The sequence below is a fragment of the Diadema setosum genome, chromosome 10, assembly GCF_964275005.1.
Source record: "Diadema setosum chromosome 10, eeDiaSeto1, whole genome shotgun sequence".
Lineage (NCBI taxonomy): Eukaryota > Metazoa > Echinodermata > Echinoidea > Diadematoida > Diadematidae > Diadema > Diadema setosum.
This window is the reverse complement of record NC_092694.1, coordinates 27364650-27390505: the sequence shown is the minus strand read 5'-3', so window position 1 is coordinate 27390505 and position 25856 is coordinate 27364650. Positions and strand designations below refer to the sequence as shown.

Here is a 25856-nt window from a genome sequence, read left to right as displayed (position 1 = left end):
TGAGTCAGCTTTGATGAATCAAACCAAGGAGATACCTCCTTGATCAAATCATGACGTTCCTTGCGATTAATAAGCCTTGTTTGCCGTCTCCGCCACCAGTGTAGGTTGAAAAGGAAAACACGTTTTCCCGCCACATCTCGAGTATCGCATAGTCGACTTGTACCTGTAAGCCACTTCAGCGGCCGACAGTAGGCCTAAGTCTTCACACCTTGCTCTTCCATTTCCGCCGACCAGTCACTTCACATTCAGTGTCACGCCGAGACGCGGCCTGGCAGAAGAAGCCGCAACATTACGATGAACTTTCGAGGAAACATTCCGCAGCTCCAGCGTAGAGTCTCGATCGCATCGGCCATTTCTGGTGGTAGAAGACGAAAGCGAAAATGAAATGATTCAATCATTATGCCACTGCATCTATTTTTAAACATGCTGAAATTAAATTCGAGCGTGGTATACATCCCCTCCCTCTCCATTTCTTTGCTCCTCATGCAACACAAATATCATCAATCATCATGTCATTACATCTTACTATCAGATGTATAGGATTTATTCAATAAAATGCCAGCAGACTTAAACCTTCTATTTCGTATTCTGTCCCCTCCTCCAACTACAGTGTATTAGTATGGGGAAAATAATATGATGATGTAGACATTCAAACCTCAACATCATCCCCCTTGCATTGTTTTGTGAACAAACAAGGCGTAATACGAACATAATGTAACACTTAATGGATAAGCAAAGCACAAAGGGTGCGTTAGAAATCTGAAGATTTCCCTTCTGTAAGAAGCAAAAACGGATAATCTCGTACAGACGAATCTTCCCCTGAACCTAGGAAAAATAACGAGAAAAGAAAAAGAAAACAACAAGACAGGGCGACGCCTTTTTCCCTTCTGACAACGTTCTTCATTGCACATCGAGAATGGAACATACGCGATAAATCCCCCTATACATGAAGTAAATACATTATAATTATAAACGCTCCTCTTTAAGAAAAGGATATCAGGTGTTGACCATTATTTTTCATCACGTCAACTGGATGAAATTTCAAGATGCGATGAGAGATTTATGGCGGTGCTAAAAGTGAGCGCTCTTGCCGAGCCGAAAATTATGACATGATTTTAACAATTCTGTGGGGGCTTTGATGAGAGTTGGGGGAAATCAACACACAACAAAGTACGCCCAAAACAGCTTTGCTATGATTTTAATGCTCTCAGTGTGTTATTCAGATCTTTGTTGAACACGGAATACAGGGTAACATCGGGATAACAAGAGGGGGGCTCGACTATTATACGACTGGTAGTAAACAAACAAAAAAGATGAACAAGTGGTGCTTTTTATTGAAGTTAATGAATGATTTAGTGCGTATGAATGTTTGAAGTTCTATCCCCCATCTCCTCTCTGTAACGAGATATTCCCAAGATTTCACAGGATCTAGCAAACTGCAGATATAATAGAGATGAAAGAATGTCAATGTCAATGTCTGTGGCTAAGTCCCATGTTGATTCAAAGTGAACTTAAAAGTCTTCTAAAGTCCACATAAAGCTGGTATAAAGTTTACGTTTTCGGTCGAGAACTTATCAAAATCAACCCCTAAATTCCCTTAAAGTTCTCGTTTCTGGGTTATTACAAGACTACAACAATAATAATGTTGGGAAACATCCTTATATTATTCTATCATTTACATACATTTGTTCGTATTACTCATAAATAACATATTTTTATTGGTTTGCGTATGAAAAGACTGAAGATTAATGCTAAGATCAACATGATTGTGTGCTCCTTGTATTCAACTTTTTTCTTTGTAGGCCAACATACATGAACATGAAACATTATCATGATATTACTTTGTCAGCATAATTATTTATGCATTTTATACCCCAAACATTTTGGGTTGTCCTACGCTGTGTAAACACGCTCCGTATCGAACGAGACTTCTCTGTGAATTTCGTGCGAAAACAAAACAAAAAACATCTCCCAAAACTTGAAAAAAAAATAAACTGAAGCTAACAATTTCTCCTTCTCGTCAGAATCCATGATTTTATTTTTTTTTATGTTCAGATGTAAACATGCGCCATCGTCATAGCAACGATCCATCGAGTATTATTAACTTCAGCCAGCATCAACTCATGTTGCGTAAGATTGCCATAAGTATAATGACTGACATGTATGCATAATTGTGCTGAAACTCAAAACCGTGTGAAGCGTTTACATTTCGAGCGACCATCAATTTTCTCTTTTCCCATGGGTCAGCCCCCGTCGTCCTCTATTCCCTTCTCCATTTCCGACGTCGCGTTTGGGCACTCGTGAACGGCAATACCGAGACTTTATAACAAATGCACCAGCCTGACAATTTCATCTAAATATCGAAATATATCGACTGTAACCAAATATCAACAATGCCGCTTCTTTATCGGCGTAGGCCGTGCTCTGCCCCGCTTAACACGTCTCCCCTTCAACGATCGCCCGTGTTTTAATGATGCTCCCATGCCGATGGCTATACGCTCGCCGTAAACTATGGCGGGAGCACTTTCCCCCACAAATTATCGTCGGCAGACGATGCCGTCTGCACAGTCGCCGTTATTGACGTGCCGAAAAGATCGCCAGCGTGTATTTGGTCGTTATAGTTGTAATCTCTCTTTTGACGGCGGCAGGGCCGTGACGTGAACTTGAATTTACACCTCCTAATTTTTTATGGGATCTTTAATTGCCCCGCCTTCATCTTTCTTTCTCTCCCTCGCCCATCTCCCCCCCCCCCCCCCCCTCACCTCTCTCTCTCTCTCCCTCTATGCTTGGTTTTTTTCAGGAAACGGATGGGAAAGATTTACGAGATCCCAAGCGAAAAGCGTCGATTGAACGTGTGCTGTTCACTTGCAGTGACGTGATGAAATAGCGAGGTAAGGGCAGACATGTCGGCCGTGGCGCCGGGGAGCTAAACAGCGGCGAGGCACGTTTGAAACTTTGGAAGGTGACGATCTCATGTCACCCCGACACCCTTCTCACATTCTGTATTACTAAACTATCCCCTCTCCTCCAATCGTCTATCTCCCCAAAGACTATAGAGTTTAATTCAGGGGCAAGCGGTGTTTAATCTAGCGGCCATTTGTCCGGCGTGCCTTCATCAAGGACACATCAGCAATCGTCGTAAAAATGACAACTTACTATCTTCGGGCTCGATTACCTTCTTGGATCGGAAGGCTGTCAGACAAAAATGTTTACTCTTGCCTACACTTTCGGGATGTAAATATAATTAGTCAATATGAGCAGTACAAAAATCTCCGCGAGTATCAAGTCATTTTTTTCCCTCTCTCTCTCTCTCTCTCTCTCTCTCTCTCTCTTCGCCCTTTATATCGATGCAAACTGCCAGTGTGATGAATGCAGACGACAGGTAATGAAAATGTCTAAAATAACAAGAACCATTTCATCTCGCGAAGCATGGCAACTAAACTCTAGAGACATTGGACAGTGTTTACAACACTGAGGCTTTCTACGCTAGTCGGCACTTCAAGGCACACAAAGGGTTAAACGTCTCTCTGACTCAAAGAGCTGGTGAGGAGAAAATTCTCTTTGATCTGCCTCAAGTAAAGGTTACGTCACACAGGGTTGAGAGTCATGAATAATTTTGGTCGAACCTATACGGACAATAGTTTCTGCGCCCCTCCCCCCCCCCAAAAAAAAAAAGAGAGAGAGAGAGAGAGAGAGAAATCATTTGAGCGACGAGAAAACACACAGGTGTGATGGCCGAGCTTGCGAATCCATCCATCCTATTTCATCATGTACTTTTCCTTTTCTATAAACTGACATTGTACTTGCTTCTGTCTATTCATTTTAAGAAAAGAGGCCTAGAAATCATCAAGATACAGCGTAATAAAAAGTTAATCGCATAAAATGTATTTAGCCAAAATACATTCTTATCTGTAGATCTGATGTCATTCATTATTGTTCTCATGACTTCACAAAAGAAGTCAAGCCTCTTCTACCCAACTAAGACCTCTCATTGTTTGCGATTAATGCGACTGATATAAGTGACCTCAGTCCCACCCGCCCAGAAAATCTGTACAACTGATGATTCCAGTGCCTTGTCGAGGAGGATATTTCATAGACGCTACAACGTCGATGAATAATCATCAACATAATTACAATTTCTATAACACACGATTAGGAACAAACAAATCATAATGTATAATACATATTTGAATTAAAAAAAAAAACAGCGACGACTTTGAAAATGAGCTTAATAGCTACATAACATAACATAATTATATAGTTATATTTCTGGCTAATAATGCGTAGTATACTAGAACCATAACCTTTGATGAGGAGCAGATAATAAACATTTTTTTTCTTTTTTCCCCTTTTTTTATGAGGGGACTGCATGCTACAAGTTCTGCATTCATTTTTAGCCGTCCCCTCCATTTCCAACAATCTTGTTTCGGAGTATACCATAAAGACATTTATTCGTAAACTGTATCGCTATTGAAAATTCCATGTCTCTCTATTACATGTTATTATGTTCATTACATTGTTGTACTGTTTTCGTGTTTTTATTTGTATGCCCAAACATTTTATTATATTCTCGATTGTTGCAGATGAGATAAAACAACTTGAACATGAAATAATACCGGCAAAATAGCGAAACAGATATAAAGATAACTCCTTCGTGGCATTGGCCTTTAGGTCAATCAACCTTTCGCCGCAAGATTACGTATGTATTTGTTCACCCTCACTCTTTGACGCCAAATGAAGTAAGACGCCCAGCATGTGTTGATGCTGGCCATACAGCGAGTTAATTGCAGGCGACAAGGCACCACATAAGGAGGTTTGGGGGCACCATGTCGGGCGGGAAAACGACCACCACTGATTTCCCGCCTCGCTGGCCCAAATTTAGGTCATCTTTTTATCGACTTTTCCAGCAAAATATGCCCTAAAATAGAACAGGCTTTTACCACTATGATGATACCATGACGACAATCATGTGCGTATAACACGCTGAAGAGGTACCAAAGTAATAACATTAAAAGTAAGATTAAGAACAACATCCATTCACATTACGCTCACACAAACGCAAACACACATTCATAATGGCACAAAACAATAACAAAAGACGATAGAGTGAAGAGTATTCGAAATCTCTTCGCTGCTTGCTACATATGTCTAATTAACTACATACAAAGACACAAAAGTTATCTCACACTGTCAAAAATTCATGTAGTTTATGATTACCTTTTGAACTCTTTTGCACACAACGATATTCTTACAGCAGCAATTTACGCTTAATCACCGTTGTGACAAATTCCAGTTTAATAAACATGAAACCTGGACTTGTTGATTTGTTGGTTATACAATCGGGTACCCTATTCACTGTAAACGTCTTTTCCGTAGTGTTTCATGAAGATATTCAAATCCGTTATATTTTTCTATTCTTTCCCGCAGTCAAAAACGATTATCATTATACATTAATACCCATATCCTCTACCGACTCTCTCCTCCCTATGCTTGAACTCGACATAATTTTGCCGTCTGCTTTGTTTGAATTTCACAACTTTTCTTCTTTCTTCAAACAAATCCATCCCGGGAGTTTAACTTTCGTCATTTCTTTCTCTGTATGTATCTCATTTGATTTAAACCAATTACGTTTTTGGTTCACTCATTATTGTCACGATCTGCTAAACAGGATAAGAAAACCCTCGCTTCTCTATCTTTCTCTTTCTATATTTTCCCCATTAAGATCTGCTTTTGTTTAGCAGTCAAACCATGGCAAAGTATCCATTTCCAACAGTCATTAAGCAACCGAACTGAATAGTGAAGCAGGTACACTGGCCGAACTCCACATTGGTAACTATTATACCACAATCACTGGAGACCAAAACCTTTCCAGATCTACTGGTCTATACCGTAACCTCTCGGATAATGACCTTCACGTACTCATAAATTCATAATCACCTTCGCGTTATCCAGTAATTTGACAGAAAGGCATAAAAATTGAGGTATTCGGGGAATAAAGAATGCATTCATTGCCACCCACCACTTGGCTATGAAGAAAATATGACGTAAAGATTTCATCGCGGCTACAAAAACAAATGAAAAAAAAAAAATGATCGGCAATAAAACTTGACGGTGACTCCCCTCGACCCAGATGTCTCAACCTGGGTTATGGCTGCATATAATGATTTAACGCCTTCAAACTCAATGTTAGCAATAAACTCAACACTTCGGTGACACTTGACTTTAGAAATTGGAGGAAGTATTGATTTTTTTTTCCTTTTATATATTATCTATCTATATTTTTCTATATCTTTTTTGTTCTCTTCAGTTTTCATGACATTTTAGTTTTCATGACAATGTGTAATTACTTTAAGGTTCCTCAACGTCTTTTCATTCTACAATGTTTTGTTTCCCTCATCCTCTGTTACCAAAGAAAGTGAAATGTGTAATGTTTTTGACGAAAAAAATGATATAAACTTTGTACTGAAAAGAAAGAAAAAAAAAACAATTTTGCCGCTTTTGCATCCCATAGTTTAAGAGGATTTTTTTTTTCTCCAACTTCAGGTAGATGAAGGATAGCCCTAAAGAGCCCTTTTAACATTTAACGCTTTACCTCTAAGATATCGTGTTATCCATATTATAGATTTAATGCATTGCGCAACCCAGCTCAAGTTGGCAGTGGATAGGACGCAGGGTCTATGTATTGCCTACTTCCAAACTCCAAACTTTAAGGTGAGCCAATGGCCTCTTTTAAAAGACTTTAACTTCAATGTATATCTTTTCGTTTCCCCTTTATAACCTTAAACAGTGCAACAGGTGTCTGTGTATGATTAAACAATACAGTAGACTGTGCTGTGTGCACACACAGAGAAAAATTACACGAAACAGCACAATCTTCTTTCCATCAACACTGAACTTTAATATCAACCCTCCTTTTTAATGAAGAATGAACAATAAACAGTAAAGAGTGACGAATGAACTCACAGATAACTCGACATCGTCTAAATTCCTGCACAAAATTTTTCCTAACAACTCCTTAATATTGATACCCTCGTTCCCTCCTCTAATTACACCATTTCTTTTTAAAAAGACGAAGGTGCCAAGACTTTCCCGTCACCTTTCGTTCGCACACGCGAAGGTATGTTCGCGTCAATTTGAACTTTTCGCCTCGCCGACTGTAGATAATTCCGCTCACAGCAAGAAGCTCGTTCGGCAACATCGTAGGTGTGCTTACAGGTGGACATTTTTTACTGCTGTTGTCATTTTTATGACACTAGTTCATGTGCAAGTTCTTTGATGACGAATCAGTGTGGAATGCGCCTCTCTCAGTATATACTCCAGACGGGGTATGACTCTGTAATATGTGGAGTCAGCGTGGTCGTGTGTCGTTCCTATTTCTGTTTATCTTTTTTCTTCTTTTTTTAGTGGGTATACACGAGGACCGAGGTGTATCTTCGTTGTCACTGTGCTTTAAAAGTAGGCCTTTTTGTGTAAAACGTTGCTGTTATTAAGTTCGGTTATTGCTTTCAGGACTATGTGACGTTCTTGCTTAAGACGTCAAAATCACGAAAAGAATGTTGGATATTAATGATTAGGTCGACCGGTGTGCGTTGGCGTATGATATACCACGTTTTAGCTTTGACCGATAAATCAATGTCTCCTAAAGCCGTCTTATTTATGGCAGTCACTGCAAGTTTTTCCCATATTATTGTCTATAATTGCCTAGATAAAAGTCGTAAAGCCTCGATCGTCATGTCATGAATTACGCGGCTATTTTTGATGGTCTCTTATTTTCTTTAAATTGGAGTGGGGAGGGGGAGTGGTCAGAGGTAAGTTCGGGTAGGTGGATTCTATGTTATGAGATTGACGCTGATATCTACTGTAGAATTAAACATATAAGAGAGAAAACAGTCTTAAGAGTGACATATCATAAGTACTGTGTAAGAAAACCTCTAGCTGACACATTGCTGAGGGTCATACGTTATGCCTGGGGAGTCTACTTTCCCCTGAAGGGGGGGGGGGGGGGTCACAAAGAAGTCGATCTTAGAGGTTAAGATCTAATCAGAACTTTGCTATGCTATATTGGTTGCCCTGTTCCATGTGATATACATTTTTCAGTCTACTTCCACTAGTAATCAAAACTTACTGGAAAAAGTTTTGGTCCCGTAATTTATTTTGTAAATTAATCGGCAGCAATTTTCATTTAGATTTCGAAGATAGCATATCGATGAAGACACACATACACAGTATACCATACATTTAGGTTGATTTAAATTACTTTTAAGATCTACTTCAATTCTTTGTTAAACGCTTCCAGGTTCAAAACATTTTATTGTACAGACAGCTGACAAAGAGTCGTTACCCGTCACACGCACCATTTCAATATCTCGACTACAGATGTTACAATCAACAGTTACAATCAACGCTTTTCAAACTCTGTCAATAGCAGGGGCGGATCCAGGAATTCCGTAAAGAGGGTAAACAAAATTAAAGGAAGGCGCACGCACCCCTCCCCCTCCCCCATTTTTTTCTTGTGATTTTTTTTTCAACAAAAAATAAGGGGGGGGGCACTGAATAGGTTCATCAGATGAATGGAAAACGAAAGATTACTCTTGATTTTTTTTTTTGTGTGTGTGTGTGTGTTCGATACATGCGTTTTATGAAATAACGTTGTTAACGCTTAAATTCTGCCATCATAGATATCTTTTGCTTAGTGTTTTTGATTGTAGAATTCTTGAAAATTTCTACAAGGTCGTATAATAATTCCAACATCTACACACACACACAAAAAAAATCTACGTATACCTTTCATTGTTTTCTTTTTGTCGGCGCTTCTTGCTTACACTGAATAACAATTATTTAATATTGTAAAACAGTACCGAGGAGTTATCAACTTTACCATAGCAGATGCACGCAGATATGTTAGATAGCCGTAGTCCTCGTCGTATTCACAAAATGCAAATAGAACTGTTTCTTCTCACGAAATGAGTGACCACACCGGTCAGCAAAGCATCGTTTTAATATGAGATTTCACTCCACTATAAAGGCAGAAATTCTTGAACGCATGCGTGAAACAGCGCGCGGACAGCACTGGCAGCTTGCGCGCATAGCGCGTAAGCTATTATAACGTCAACAAAGTAAAAAGCAAGATATTGTAAATGTGTCTTGCGTACTATACTGTGTTATCATTTACTGAGTTCAGCTTTGTCCTCAGCAACTCTAGCGAATTTCTCCTAGAATTTCGTAATTAACTTTCTACAGGATCTCTGTGCGTTTTGCTAAACCGAGATTGATATGGAGTTTATGCTTGCGAAGATGAGAAATCATTGGGTAAGTGATACATTTCAAAGGAATATTACAGATTCTTCTAAAATCTGTTTGACGATTTCAATGAAGACAATGTGTTGGGGATAAAGTTAGTTATTGTAGCAGGCTCGTCTTGTGGTTTGGTAATTATGTGTAGAATTTCTAGTGTTAAAAAGACTAATTAAGTCACAACTAATTGCAGTTCGAATGACGATGGGAAGGTAACTTGCAACGAAGATCATTACATTTATGGGCGATGAACAAAAAATAGCGAGCTTTAGATCTGCTCCTCCTCCCGGGTTGGACAATATTTAAGAGCACCTGTCTCGCGCATGTGTAGAAAACTTCTTGCCATACAGCTGCTCCTTAGGATTAGCGTCACAGAGCTATTAAAAGCTAATAATGTTTAATCTGACGGTTTAAACCATCCCAAACCAGTCGGGTTTTTTTTTTTGTGTGTGTTCTGTTTATGAAAAAATTATAATATCCACTAGCAACCCTAACAACAACGAAATGATGATCACCTAGCATCTTAGCCGCATTGCTCTCGCTGTCTACGACAGTTACTTAAACTCAAGAAAAAAAAAAAATCCTTATTATCTTTATTCAGTGTGATATTCATTCTACCTTGTTTGAACAACAAGGCCCTAAAACATGAAGGGAAAGCATCAACAATGCAGGACAATTCCTCTCTTTGTCATCCCTTTCAGCGAGATCATGGTGATGACTGCCGTCTACAAAACAGCAATGTCACCATCGATACTAAAGCTGGGGAGCCTTCTTCATCCTGTGGCCCTTGGAGATGGAGGTTTCCAAATCTACGTACTGCGGCCGCTTTTAGATCACTCTTCTCGCTCCTGATTAGCCGCACTCAGGTGACAACTCTCGATCAAAGTGACGTTACAAACAATTCAAGCTCATCCGGACAGCTCAGGAGAAGGAATGAATCGCAAAGCAGTAGTTTCATCTCTGGACGCTAGCTTCCACATTCGAAAGCGTGTCTTCAAAGATCAGCAACCTCCACTGCTCACACATCAAGGTCAACCCTTCCAAGCAGTGGTAGTGGCCTAAGCACCAGCTTCTGTCTTCCTGGAGCGGTAGATGACAATGACACTGTCCTAGAAGCGATAAATCCGGACATACAAAGCAGGAGCTCGTGCAACGGACCCAAATATCTGCGTCAATCACGCAGTGATCGATGTCAATAATGATCAATAAAACTTTCCGATTCGAAAGATGACTTTGCCATTGATGCTGTGATGTCAGTAAACGCCAGCACCTTGCAAAAGACAAAATCAACATCTCCACAAACTGAAAGCTGCGATCAGGCTGAAACACGTGCAGTGTATAACAACGGTCAACAGATATCCAATTCTGGTATCAGTGCGACGGCCACTGGCAGCGACAACTTCCTGTCTGTAACCAGTAACACGGACAGCGATGTGGAAAACTGAGCTAACGTTGATCCACAATGACGAGGACATGGATGTCGAAGAACCAGAGCCAAGACCACCTGCAAGGATGGGTTTTTGGTCAGAGGAGGAAGAGGAAGGGAGCCTGAACAATAGAGAAGAATTTGGAGAGCAAACCCCAGCACTGAAGGAGGAGGGGGAGGAGGAGGAAGAGTCCTCGTCCTCTGAGATTTGTCCACTTGTAGGCAAAATTGCATGTCAGGTTGAGTGCTCAAACAAAATCTCTTCAGTCAGTAGGCAGAGGAGTTTGGACGAGGACCACCAGATCGAGCTCGCTGCTTCACCGGTTCTGAAAGAAAATTGCAGGCTAAAGAGCACGGAGGATGTTGTTGATGATTCTCAACAAGAAGAATTGGACTTCTATGAGAATAACGACGGGGAGGGCGACGACGATATCGACATGGACAAAATCCTGTGGACATGTCCACCGACAGAAATCCTCCAGACCCTTACAGACATGATCCAGCTTTCAAAGAACACAACCTGCCAGATCGAGTCAGCTCTCCGCACAGCCGCCCGAATCTCCCGCGGTCCATTTCCTCGAATGCGCGGCTCTGGACTGTCGAAAACCGAGGTCATCGACACCAAGTGTGCCAAGCTTCTGGAGGAAACGGAACAATTTCTCGGAGCCATCAACAACAGCTTCATGAGCTTCTACCGTATCTCCGACCAGATGGAGAAAGTCGGTGTTGAGCAGGACAGCTATGCTGCCTCCACCCTGTTGAAGAGAGGGCCTGGCGACTGGCGCAGGAACCACGCTGCTACGGTGAAGAAAATGGCGAAGATGTGGACACAAGATTACGACCGAATCATTACCAGGAAAGTGAGGGCGAGGGTCGAGGGTCGAGGATGTTATCCAGGAGACCGATGAGGAATCGGGTCAATGAGCCACAAGACTCGTCGCAGGGCATTTTGAAATGGATCACAGACGAGTTTCATTGCATCGTACTGTTGAATGTTGAAGGACTATACTGAACGTTTCATGTTTGAACTGAACTCATTCTTTGGAACTAGGATAAATTCGGTGCACCTGTGTAAGATGGTCTGGTCTGAAGACCTGTCCAGCGACTGACTCTGCGAACTACTTATGCCGGAGGGGAACACGAAGTTACTTCAAGAAGAAGTGTGCAGTTTGTCGTTTCCACGAAACCCGAATTAAATATTTGCAATGATTTCAACCACTTCTAGCAGGTTATCGAGCCCTTTTCCTCACAGTGTCATCAAGAAAACATTGATGCTTATTGTTTAGTATCATTTCATTGAGTTTAAAAACGATAGAAAATAATGGGTAGATTTTTAATGATCTTCTTTCTCGGACAACAAAATACATCATATGATGATTTTAGGTCGCGCAGTGTAACCACTTTCTACTTCGAGAGAGATGCAAAGATGTTTGAAACGTGCACAACGCTCATTTTAATTATTGTGTGATACAATGGATTGTTAGAAAACATTTACTGATTAAGGTTAGAATGTGCAATGGCCAATCATCCCTCTCGCATCCCTTTGTGCGCGTGACGTCATACAGGCTGTAAACCAGAGGTATGGTCGGCGATATTGTAAAAGGTCGTCAACTTGAAAATGATATTAAAGAGACCGAATGGTAACAGCAAAACAGAAACAATTCAAGTCGTTTACAAACATTGTACCATGTACATTTCATGTACAGAAAACCAAAGCACCAGAAATTGAAGGGAGTCAAAACTAGGAAATAAGAATATATGTATTAATGAATGTGCATCAAAATGTGTTTGTGTGTGTACGAATGGGTATTGTGCTTTATCGAAGTAGCATCAGTGAGTGAGCTTGTGTTTCTGGGAAGTCGGAGATATTAGTAGTCTTGAGCATAATGGTTTGGTATATAGATCCGCAAGAAATTAAGTGTGAATTTAATGCAGCATAGGGATTTGGGATTTGGGAATGAGTTGTCTCGTCCGAGCTGATGCCTCTGCAGCATCTTTGCGACAACTTGTATAATAGGTAGATTCTTTAATTGATCGTAAATTTCGCAAGTGGTAGTTGTGTTATTGAGGTGGATGGATGAATTTCACCTAAAAAAGGCGGGCCCCTGAATCCTCTGCAATTACGAAATGTTCACTTACTGTAACTAACGCACTGCTTTTATTCTCTTTGCACAAATCTACACATATACACAGACGAACACACCCTCACACACACACACGCAAACACACACACGCACCCTGAAGTATCATACACAGGAGGGAGCTATAACTATTAAATCAATAATTGCAGATCTCGGATTACGCGCCTCAGCATCCTGGCTTGGTACACGGATGGTACACCAACTTACACGAAAACGAAGTAGATATTAGGTTATTACCTCTCCCTACTGAAACACATAATAATTCTTGCCAACGGCAAACGAATCTCTAGATTTGCATATTTCAATGGAAGTTGTGTTGGTATTTGGACAACAGTTCTTACACATGTTTGATGAAATTAATGACACGGAAAGGCAAGAAACGAGATAAAGCGATAATTGTCCAAACAATATAAATCTTCTACAGAAGTGCATCTGAGTACAGACAGACGTTTGTTCACACTCCTCCGAAGAACACACTGTCCACGACACCCTATAAATACACAAATATGTGTCTGCAACCCAGATCTGTCCAAAGCAATCAAACAGACCAGAGAAAGATTAATCGAACGCTCCCATCAAAACACTAAACCGAAACAACGATGAATTTGAACTGAAAATTTATTTTCGTAGCCCGTGGCAGACTTTACGATTTCATGCGCAGACAGGCAACAGCACATTGCTTTCACATATTATGACTAGGGGGTTTGGCTGCTCTAAAGCTGGAAAGATCCGAGGAAGTAGCCTCCCACTTACACACATTTCCACTCCAAATCCACGTCTGATACAATAACAGAAGGAGTAAAATCGAGCAGAAAATTATATACTACAAAAAAGAACGCTATGGATAATCATTTATAGTCCGTCATGTCTTCACGCAAAGTACTATACTGCTAGGATCGCTTCAAGCAACCTCGTGTATGATACCAAGGAATCTCGCACTCCCCGTTGTTTAAAATTGCATTCATTTTATCAAACAAAGTTTTACAAGTTATTAATATGATTATCCACTTACACTGTATATGACACATGTGTTTTGTCAATTTATCACAAGACTACTATGATTTATCCATATCATGCTCTCGTTGTTAACTATCCTGAACATGACATCGATCGAGAAAAGTATGACCTATGATTTCTATGACTGCCTGTTATTGCAGCGCAAAATCAAGAAAATACAAATAAAAAGAGCCTTTTTGAAATAGGAGCCTTAACGTTATCTTTTAAAATGTGTCGACAATCAAGAGCCCAGTATCAATATCGATAAATAGCGATAATTCTTTACTAGGAATAAACAACAGTGGGTAATGACCACAGATAAGGCACAAGATACAGCTTTTACTGCTCTTAATACAATCAGGGATGGAAATTCTATTCCAACACCAAATCTTCTTCGGGTCTTAACGAGTAAAACGAAGAAGCTTTCGACCCAGTTGGTAACCAGTTTGGGGTGGTGTTCGTTATTCCGGAGTTTCGTTAATCCCAAAATGAAATAAGGTTCGTATTCCGAAACACAAAAGCTCCGCATATATACCTATGACGTTCGTTGATATTAAATATTTGTGGAGTTATTTGGAAGGTTCGTTATTCCGAAGATTCGTAATTCCGAAAATAACATAAGGTTCATTATTCCGAAGATTTGTAAATCCGAACATGAAATAAGGTTCGGTAATTTGAAAATGAAAAGGTTAATACTGACATACACAATAGGATTTACGTACCTATTTCGTGTATTTAGTATTCGGATTAGCCAACATGCGGAATAACGAACCTCCGGAATAATGAACTGTAATAATTATTTGTACACCTGGTTACGATGCAGCTCACTGTGATGGAGGAGCAGGCACCAGCTACTTCAGACTGAGGAATGATCATGGACCTGATTAGGTAAATGAACTGAAAACTGATTTACCAATCCAGAGGTTCAATGTATATAAAATTACATACACACTATCTTAACCAATTATGCCCTACGGTAATACTGGTTACATTAGGAGTATCTTGTGTTCATCTATACTTATCATATACGAATACATACGTGTGTGTATACAGGCGCGTGTGAATTTGCTGTTGTTTTATGTATAGATATTACTTTTTGAACGTGTTCTAAAACGATCTTTATCCATCAGTACCTTGAAATGGTATCATCCCTTGTTACTGGTGTGGGGTCACATCATCCCTGAACCATCCACGGCGGTTCTACTTCATCAATTTCATGGCATGTCTGCCTATTTGTCGTGGCCTTGAATTTTTGACTTTGTTGCCGTAAGGGGAAAAAAAGAGAAAAGGGAGCAGGCAACTCGCCCTATTTGCCAAGAGGTAAACATCTTTTCTTCGTTCCTTGAGATGCAATAATAATCCATCGATGGTTCCCTCCCCACTTCGCTCTGATATCCGCCTTCCAAATATGTGATGATGAATCGCCGAGGAGCGAACCACACACTTTGAGCGAAGCTTTTGTTAGCGTCTGCTTGTCATTCAAGGTATATGGTATCATATTCCTGGGGCCCGTTTCATAAAACTTGTTATCAGTGACAACTGTCACATTTCTATGACAAATTTTCTCTCAGCCAATCAGATGCAAGGATTTCAGTAGCTTGTCACATCTATGACAACTTGTCACTGAGGATAAGTTTTATGAAACGGGCCCCTGATGTCCCTTTTTTTCTCGCCATTAGGACCATCGTTATTACAACATTTATGCCGTCTTTTGTGACATTCAAGGGAAATGTATTGAATATTATTATACGTATTTTTATTGTCCTCTTTTTCTGGGACATCTCTAACGAAACAATTGTATTAACGCTCACTGATTTTATAGAAAATGCTAGTCCGATATCCATTATTGTTATCATGTATAATTTTCAATCTATTTTTTGTTAATCATTTAGCCAAGAATCTGACATATCGTTTGCTCTCTATCTGACAAAAAGTACAACATAATTTCTCATAGCTTGTTATTATTACTCTGTATTGGAGCCATTATTCACTTGGGTTTAGATCTCTAGGTCGGAAATATTGGGCTGAATTCAATATCGGACCTCATTTCATTTCAAAAGCGGTAAAATCTTATTCGAGTAGAAGCTCATCTGTATTGAGATCAAAAGTTTAATACCATTTTCAGTAAAATCTTATTCCATCTTTATTTCAAATAAAGAATCAAAGAAATCGAGATTATGTCTGCAAAAAAAGAAAAAGAAAGTTTTCTATGCTTTACTTTCCCATATTTTACATGGGATAGACAGATATATGGATGTAAATATGCAAAAGTGTGAAAGGAAACTGCATTTTTCACAAGTGTCTGCCTAAAGAAAACAATCCAAGACAACATTGATGCAAGAACCTTTATGTTTCATTTATAACATTTGTGCCATAACTTTGAATGCGATAAATATAATTGTGAATAACAATTAAAAAGAAGCGATAAAGAGCAACACTGAAACCCCCCCCCCCCGAAAAAAAAAATATGAACATATCATATACTCAAATATTCAAGATTCGTTTGTAATGCATTCTACGTTATTCATATAGTATCGAATTAGATTACATCAGGACATCAGGTTTTAAAACCGTTTTGTGAACACATCATGATACTCTGGTTGTTCATGATTAATTATCAGATTTACATTACATAATACATATTTGTGCAGAATCTTTGAAAGTCTGTCACTTAACATTCTTTGTCAACGACCGCTAAAATTTGCAGAATTAAATTTCAGTCAGTTTACGGCCTGATTGTTTCAAACGACGCGGAAGATATCAATTTATTGGACTGTACCTTTATACAACATATACTGTAGAGATGTTGAGTCGCAACAGTAAAGTTTCACCATATATTCGTGAGAAGAAAATACAATGATTATAATAGATACATTCCAATAAATCCAAAGGAAGCTGGCAGAGTTTTCGTTAGAAAAGTGTAAAACGCTTTGCCTACGAACAAACTCAGCTTCTTTCTAAACTGTCATGACAAGTGTAACATCGTTATAAGACTTGATATTCGAAATTAAACAGTTACATGCTACAAAAAAAGTATTTCATTACCATTACAATTTTGCATTTTACGAAAGGTTTTATGAACAGACCCTGTTGGCGAACGGTCCAGCAATGACGCAGATACAGACACAGGGACCCGTGTAAACGATGATCTACTTCCTGCGTGTTTGGAAGAATTGGACGGGAATTAGATATACATTGCAGATTGTCATGTCATTGATAACATAAAGGCTTATCTTGTAAAGCTGTCATAAGATCCACTAGTTTACTCTCCCAAGAATGTACCATGCATGACGTCATGATATATGATCGAGTAGCCACTAATCACGCAGTTTTTAAAGGTTCTTTTTCTCCATTATTTATATTTCTTGACAGTCGCTATACACTGACAACAAGACTGACAAAAAGCTGACCATATGTAGATAACGGTGATAATTATTCGATCTAATAGAAAAGATGAGAATGTAAGCTTGGTTTCATAAGATGGGATGGTGCATTTATATGATAAAGGTCCAGGGATTCATGCCATCGACAATAGGGATATTCATTTCAAAATTGGTAATCAAATTCGACATTTTCAGAGGACTTTTGATTTTTTGCAGGTGATATGGAGCAGTCAAAATGCAAGTAGTGCATGATCACAGCACACATAAAAAATGTATTTTATTAATTAAGCAATGATTTTATTACCGAGCATCCGAAAATAATATATTTTCTTAAATGACTAACAATCGCAGATTCAATAGCGTATATTTTGTTTGTGGAAATATATATATATATATATATATATATATATATATATATACATATATATATATATATATATATATACATATATATATATATATATATATATATATATATATATATATATATACATATCAAATGTATATCGACAGAAGAAAATTCGGACATTTTCACATCAGGGGTACGGGACCTTAAACAAAGCTCCACAGTAATTACAACCATCATGGAATTCAAATAAATATAGAGACAATTTCAGTGATGATGCGTTAATATCATATTTTTAGCATATTGGTTGGCGCAAATAGATATACTACTTGCGAGAAAATTAACGATGAGCTGGAAATAGATATGGACGACTACAACTAAATGGGACCCTCGTACATTAATCAGTCTAATCCAAGACAGCTTATTTATATGGTTTGTAGCCGTCTTTTTATCATGACTTTCACTGTTCATCGTACAGTGATTCACAAGTAGATCAAAATATGCTTTTTTACTATACATCTATACATCTATATATTTCTAGAAGCCTTCTGACAGTTTTTAACACATTTAACATTTTGATGTCGGCTATCTTCTTAAATTGTTAATTTCTGTTGTGAGTTTTTTTTTATTTATTTTGGCGAAGATTCAATTTATATCTCTCGAATGTCATATAAAAGATATGCAGTAAAATTCAGCGGTGTCAATTTCACAATGAGAGATGATAATTTCTGTAGCCAAAAAGAAAAAAAAAAACATCAAGGACTGAATGAGTTGATGGGACTTCGGCTCACATGAGACCATTAGTGCGAGTCAATGTTTTACTGGGCCAGATGGCACCGTCGGATGAAAGGTTACTGGTATAAAGTATGAGTGTAAATCATCGTCTGTTATTAATGATGCTTAGGGCTTTTTTCAGTGAACAGTGTTTAAGTTTCACCGAGATTGATACCGTTTCAACAAGTTGAAGGGCGAGCACGTAGAAGACTCACACAAAAAAAAAATCGAAACAAGGAGGGAATCACGAATAGATGATGACTCATACTCTGTATCTAGGTCAGTAGCGCGGTTGTTACGGGTATGTTACGACAAAAGGAATAAATCACGTAGCAATAACTAAGTGGACGCAAGTGGCCGAGGAGCATATCCAGAGGTGATGGAGCGAGTCGCAGGAGCGGTCGCGGCTGGCTAAAGCAGCGGGAGCTCCCGCCGGCCAGACGCGAACAGCAAGCTTGAGTCGACGTGTATACCGCGCCGATGGTAAAACGAGCGCGAAGGTTTGAAGAGGAGAAAAAATGGAGGCGAAACCCGATCTTCAGTAATGAAAAAATGTATTCATTACGTCTTCATGTTATGGTTGTGTAAATGAGGGAAAATGTAGAAAAATCACTCACTAGTCGTGTATACAAGTATTTCAATAACAATAAAATCACATAATTTCACTACTAATACCTAATCACCACTCGATATACTATGATGTAGTTTCCAGGAAGAGCGTGGCGCGACCTTTCGGAAAGCTGCGTCACAATGACACTGACAAATATTTGAATGTATAACAAATCATTACAAAAAAAAAACACACACAGAATTTGACAAGGTGACTTCTTAACAGGATATATAGATTGGAAAGTTGACATAAGTCACGTTATCAATTCAATTCAAATCAAATCATTTATTTTCATTCTTTTTTTCCAACAAAACATACGACAGAATAAATCAGAAGTTATATCATTGGCATACATTCGACTGTGCGAAGAATAAATGATAGTTAATATAAGGTTCTTCTAACGAAAAAAAAAAATGGTCTCTGAATGCATCATCATCCACAGTAATTTCAATAATAAACTTCCAAATCATTGAACTGCTCAGAATTCGAAAAAAAAAGTGGAGTGGAGAAACAAGGAAAGAAGAAAGAGTGAACGTGAAGATGTGTTAGTATGGGGAAAAATGATGAGAAGTGGTGACATTAATGACGATGACTGTATGAGAAGATCAGCAAAAACAGAAATAAACAGATTAAAATAGACAGGAAAGATAAACTATAGAGGAGTCATACGTTCTTTTTTTTTCCAATAACACGAGAGAATGTGTAATAACCAAAGAAACAAAACATAAAGAGATAGAGAGAAAGAAAAAGAGATTGAACAAAAGTGCCAGACGTAAGCTGGAAAATCGCTGGAGTCTATTCCTACCATTAATTCATCCACCACGGGCTGACGGCGGAAAATATGTCGTTTGATACCGTTCTCTTCTGTAGCAGAGTACTCAGCATGAGGGCAGCAAGATATTAATTGAGTGGCGCCACGGACCCGTTATTCCCTCAGGTAAAACACATTTTCATATTTTTTTTTTATTCTAGCGGCTACTTAAACAAAGTCCGATCATTTCATTTTGTTCTCTCTTTAAAAAAAAATGCAAATCTTTTTATCGTAACGTAGTTTGCCTCGTTTTCACATTGGTATCATAAAATTGATGACAGTGAAAAAAAAAAATGCGTTGTTACCTTTCTAACCTTCTGAAATGTTAAGCTGTAGTGATTAGATTTCATTATATGAAGCGAAACAAATCTCATATGCATGACAATCAAAATGGAAATCTATGAAATGTATAACATAATACACGTGTTTTTTAGGACTAATTGAAATGTAAAAAAGGATCTCGTAAAAAACATTGGAAGTTAGATTTTACTCATTAATTTCATCATATAACATTGTCGTCTTGTAGAGACCCCAAGCGACAGCATTTCTCATGTTCTTTACAGATGGCCTTACTTTCTTAATATAATTTTCTTGTAACATCATTGACACCCAGGCGAAACAAATATGTAAATGGCATAAACATACATAGTTTTGTGAAAAATCCTTTAGAAGAGAAACAGTTTGAATTGTGTTATTTTGTTGTTTTGTTGTTTTGCTTTGTTCCCTGCTGCCTGTTCAATGCATAACGAAAGATTGTCATTTGTGCTTACCTCTTTGTTCAGAATCGAACTTGGTGAAGGGACGAGAAAGATAACTTTGGAAGAAGAGTGCTTCTTCGTGATAATATCATACAAACAATATATCAGCAAATTGTTACGCATAACCTGACGAGTATACTTTATGAGAAAGCTGCGAATCCTGAAATGTGGGAAGTCAGGTATTGCTTAGAATATCGGGATTCCTGTCCTGGCTTCATGATTTTGAGGCTACTTGTCTAAAGAGCACAGGGTATACTTATTCATATTATTTACAAACACATACACACACACACACACACACACACACACACACACACACACACACACACAACAAAACAAAACAGGCTTAAGTATACGCTGTTAAATATACGGAATTTGTGTTTTATGATCAGCTCCTTTTGGAGGAGTATGCTAAAATTGGTTCAGTTTTGCCACGGCCGCCAGGAAATTGCTTCTCTCGAGAAAATACTAAATATAATTAGTGATATCAATTTACAAACGCAGGAGCAAATAAAAGCAAATGAGTGACATTACGTATGTGTGAGGGGTCTTTTCAGGGCCATGTAAGCTAGCTCGAATTCTCTTTTTTTTTTTGCCGAATTAATCATCCTTGTCCGCCACTTCGATCATAATTATTGTCATAGGTGACTCTATAGGTGATGCTAAAAAGAGGGAAAACATTTAGATAACGACATAAATTCATCATATCGACAAAAAGCGTGTGTCACCAGTACTGGTCATCTTCACTCATTTCAAAGTTCTAGGGTCGCCTTTGAAGTTTTCAATTCCATTTTGAGTTAACGGGCGAGTACAGAATTGTAGTGCAAAAACAGGTTGCCATGGCTACGCAGGAATAATAATGATTTTCCTTGACATGCTATAGATCAACGAAAAATCTTGCATACTCAAAGGAAATGCAGACAATCAATCTTAAAGCGTTTTTATATACAATTATCCGTGTTTAAGAACGATTGAATAAAATATTGTCTTGAACAATGCACTCTAAAACTTGAACCGATATTATCGTGATTTAGCGTTCCATCGTGATATTTCCAACGCATCGAGATTAATAGTAAGGCATATTGTAGATTTGCATTCTGTATCAAGAAATTAGTATTCATGTATATACACATATGTACACAAAATGATCAACACTGATTTCGACCCACATTCTTTACAGTGCTTCTAGATCTCACAAACGATATGCGTAATCGTGAAAGAAAAATCACATACAACTAAACTGTACGAATTAACACTTTAAGAAAGTTGTTGATGGCTCGATTTTTATGTGTTTTGCGGGTTTTTTAATGGTAACAGATTGTATAAGTTGATATTTTGTCAAGTGAAGTAAATGAAACAAAACTATTATCGCAACTGATTGACAAACTGCCCTACATCGACGTAAATAAGGACTGAATTGATCAGTGTTTTAGAAGTAGCCATGATAAAAAATCATGGGCGTACATACTCGAGCAGGATTCGAACCTACGACCTCCTGATCACCGGACAGGCGTCATCTCCACTAGACCACCGAGCTTTCGCCCGACAGCAAGTGTTGGTTCTAATCCTTATAGCATGCAGCGGGTACTGCTTTATTATTCAAATTCATGAAATTCTTCCGTCGAGATGTTTTCATTGCAACTGATTGACAGATTGCCCTACATCGACATAAATAAGCACTTAAATTGATCAGTGTTTTGGTAGTAGCCATGAAAAAAAATCATGGGCGTACATGCTCGAGCAGGATTCGAACCTACGACCTCCTGATTACCGGACAGTTGTCATCTCCACTAGACCACCGAGTTTTCTCCCGACAGCAAGTGTTGGTTCTAGTCCTTATAGCATGCAGCGGGTACTGCTTTATTATTCAAATTCATGAAATTTTTCCGTCGAGATGTTTTCATTGCAACTGATTGACAAAATGCCGTACATCGACGTAAATTTATTTAAGCACTGAATTGATCAGTGTTTTAGTAGTAGCCATGATAAAAAAATCATGGGCGTACATACTCGAGCAGGATTCGATTTTTTTTCTTTTTTTTATCATGGCTACTACTAATACACTGATCAATTCAGTGCTTACTTACGTCGATGTAGGGCAATTTGTCAATCAGTTGCAATGAAAACATTTCGACAGAAGAATTTCATGAATTTGAAAAACTATTATCTGTTTATTTTATAGACAGAAGTGACTGATAGCGATGTTTCGCGTTATATTTTGTATGTATTGACACTCTTACACGCGTTTTACCTTCTTTATCTGTCTTGATACCATTCACTTGATAATCATGCCGGAGGTATTAGACAATTTTCAGAAAATACTGACTTTTTCTCCACGCTCGCATGTGTCTTGGGATTGATTGACGGATGAGATTTCCTTAACCCAATTATGACCTGAAATAACCTCTAAATCACGAAATTCTATGCCATATATGAGCAGGCAGTGACCCCAGTAATTGGTACCAGTGAAGTCAATGTGTGATAATTATCACTTTCCTCGGGCTGTGTGCATATATGCATACACATAACGGCCTTTCAAATGCAATTATGAAAAATTGATCTCTAGGTGCTTAAGGGAGTTCAGTAAATCGCTACAAGTGACGTAAAGAATCAACACTGAAAAGGCACGTGCCTTTCCCAATTTAAACGTTGATTCCTTCGAGAAAAAAAAAATAAAAGTACGAGAGACATTTTGAAAAGTTCTTCAAGTTTTAAAGAGAACAGGTTTTACGCTGCTGCAGGCAAGTTTTGACCACAGGCTGTGTAACGACCCGTCCGCTCGCGCTGGCCGTAAAATCTACCAATGTCACGTTCTAGGCGCGCGCGACTCATTAGCTGCGAAAAAAAAAAGAAACAAGCAAAAAAAGAAAAAGAAAAAAGGAACTTCAATGTGATGTCCACTATAGTTCAAACTTTAAGCACTTGCATAGTTTTTCAAAATATATAGCTCCACACAAAACACGCATCGTTGTGAAGATGGCGATTTACTCACTTGTTGAACGAAACAGAATCATCACTTCCTGAATCTCAAACTCAATTCATGATTTGGAGCTTGATTTCAATCTCGTGTGTATCAAGCACCATCTCAAACTGGCCATCACTGTTTGATTTTTACGAATTGTGGAAAATGAAGATACGGTTTGCATCTTGTAAGCAACATGATAAGACGTTTTCCATCACTCTTTCGACTTTATAGCGGAGTAACTTTCCACTGTCGTGAGATCTCCATCTTAAACGCACGAAACCAGGAACGCAGCATCAAAGCCGCTTCTATATGCAACCGTCAAATGAATTAGACAAGATGATAGTGTCTTGCCGTTGCCATGAGAACCTTTCTCCGAAAACAAACAAGCAAAACACATCTCCTGCTATTTCACCGTTTTTCAATATTCAGCACGTAGATATGGTAAAGGAAAATTGAACAGAAGCAGCAACATCCAACAACAAAAGAAATCTACACTTCAAAAGTAATGCGCCTGAGATTCCGAAATAAGAGTTTTCATACTTTATCCTCATCTTGGTCTTCGTCCATACACTTTCTCTTTTCTCTTCTCTCAAAACACTCCTTCTCACTTTCTTTGTGTCTTATCAATCTTAGAGTGGGTTTTTCACACCATACAAATACAGATGAAGCGAATCAACAATTACAACCATGATACTGTGCAGTCGATTAAATGAAGAAAATAGATTTGAATGTTCACTACGGGCACGACGGGAGGGAAAACTTGGGATCCAATGTCTACACTGAAAGTGACTTGTTTGAAACAGTCATACACCATGTAGGGAAAGAACAAATGTGTAAGGCAATTAAATGCAAGCGATGCATTTTGCACAAATAAGTAGGTCTACAGCTACGAACAGTTCACGATGTTTTTAGCATTTACAGGAATTGTCAATGGCTTGTTTAATAATCTTATACCTAGAGTTTTGAAAATATCCCCGAACAATTCTTTATATGACATATTACATACCGGATTTCTTTTGTTGTCATAGTTGTCATGACGAGTAAATTCCTTTTTGAATTATTACATGATATGGATGTTCTGCAGATAAGTGGCGCTATACATGCTGTTCATTACCATCATCATCACCATCATCATCATCATCATTATGGAAAAAAAAAGACAAACGATTACCTTGACAGGGTGTAAGTAGCCATTTGCTTTTAGCCGATGATGTTTGTCTACGGTGGCGGACACAGCGCATCCTCCAACCTCGTCTCCGCCAGAACCTGAGGCAGGCTGATCGCCGTCGAGAGTCCGCATTAGGTGCGAGATGTACGTCGTGGCTAGGACAAGGACGTCGAGCTTGGAGAGTTTGGTGTCCGGAGGCACGGATGGCAGCGATCGCTGGAGCTCGAGGAATGCGTCTCGGAGCGTTTTCACGCGAGATCGTTCGCGGGCCGCGTTGCCGGGATCGTTCGGGTCTAATACGCCGGCGTTGCCGCTATTCATATTGTGGTTCCCGTTGGATGATGGTATAGGGGCTGCTGCTGCAGCAGTCTTGTTTGAGCGGTTCGTGCTTCCCGCTGGTCGCCCGCGGCCCCGCTTGGGCTTAGCCGGTGGACTCAAACCAGCCAGTCCGGCACTGTCCTCGCCCGAAGAGCTGGAGCTATTCTCCACTTTAGCTTGTGACATCTTTTCGGCGTTTCGCTTTCGCCCTCGTCTGGATGGCTTGCTTACCACTGATTTACCGTGTGGCGATAGCTCCTCCAATAGTGGGGACAGATCCCCAATCTTGTCGACGCTCAGAGGAGAGTCCAAGCTAAGACCATCGAGGTAGTTGTTATTTTCCATACTCTTTGGTCGACTGGCAAAAACACAAACCAAGCTAAAAGTGAGATATTCACCTACATCAGAGTGGCGGGAATCCAATTTGATTAGTGGCGTTTTGACGTATTACCAACAAATGCCTTTTTAAGTAGACAATTTGATTAAACGTCTTTTCTTGAAAGTGTTTAGTTGTCTAGCACCGTATTTCCAAATTTGTATCAAATTACTATTGATTTTCACCGATAAGGAGAACTTTAAATATATCTAAGTCAGGACATTGCACGATGCACGCTGAACAGGTAAAGGAGTAGCTGGTATGTACGGCGAAAGTTTTGTTTTTATTTTGTTTACTTTTTCTTTAGGAAATACTATTTTCCAAAATATGTCATCTATAGGTCGATATCAAACGAACTGGCTGAGTGGCTGAAACAGGTTGAGCGAAGTAAATTCCTGGTCAATAGGAAAGTAAAGACGTGCTCAGTTATTGCTCAGTTCGAGTCCTCGCAAGTGGGTAGATGGCCTGGTATCCAGTGACGACTTGCTCA

General features: G+C 39.0%; 1 protein-coding gene across 1 annotated transcript; it reads right to left on the bottom strand.

The window, feature by feature from the left end:
• Positions 1 to 249: 249 nt before the first annotated feature.
• Positions 250 to 25335, bottom strand: LOC140233905 (uncharacterized). The gene is made up of 2 exons (XM_072313993.1): positions 24676 to 25335; positions 250 to 355 (listed from the first exon to the last, which is right to left on the bottom strand). The coding sequence occupies exons 1-2, from the start codon at positions 25333 to 25335 to the stop codon at positions 290 to 292; spliced, it is 726 nt and encodes a 241-aa protein (XP_072170094.1). The 3' UTR covers positions 250 to 289.
• Positions 25336 to 25856: the final 521 nt, after the last annotated feature.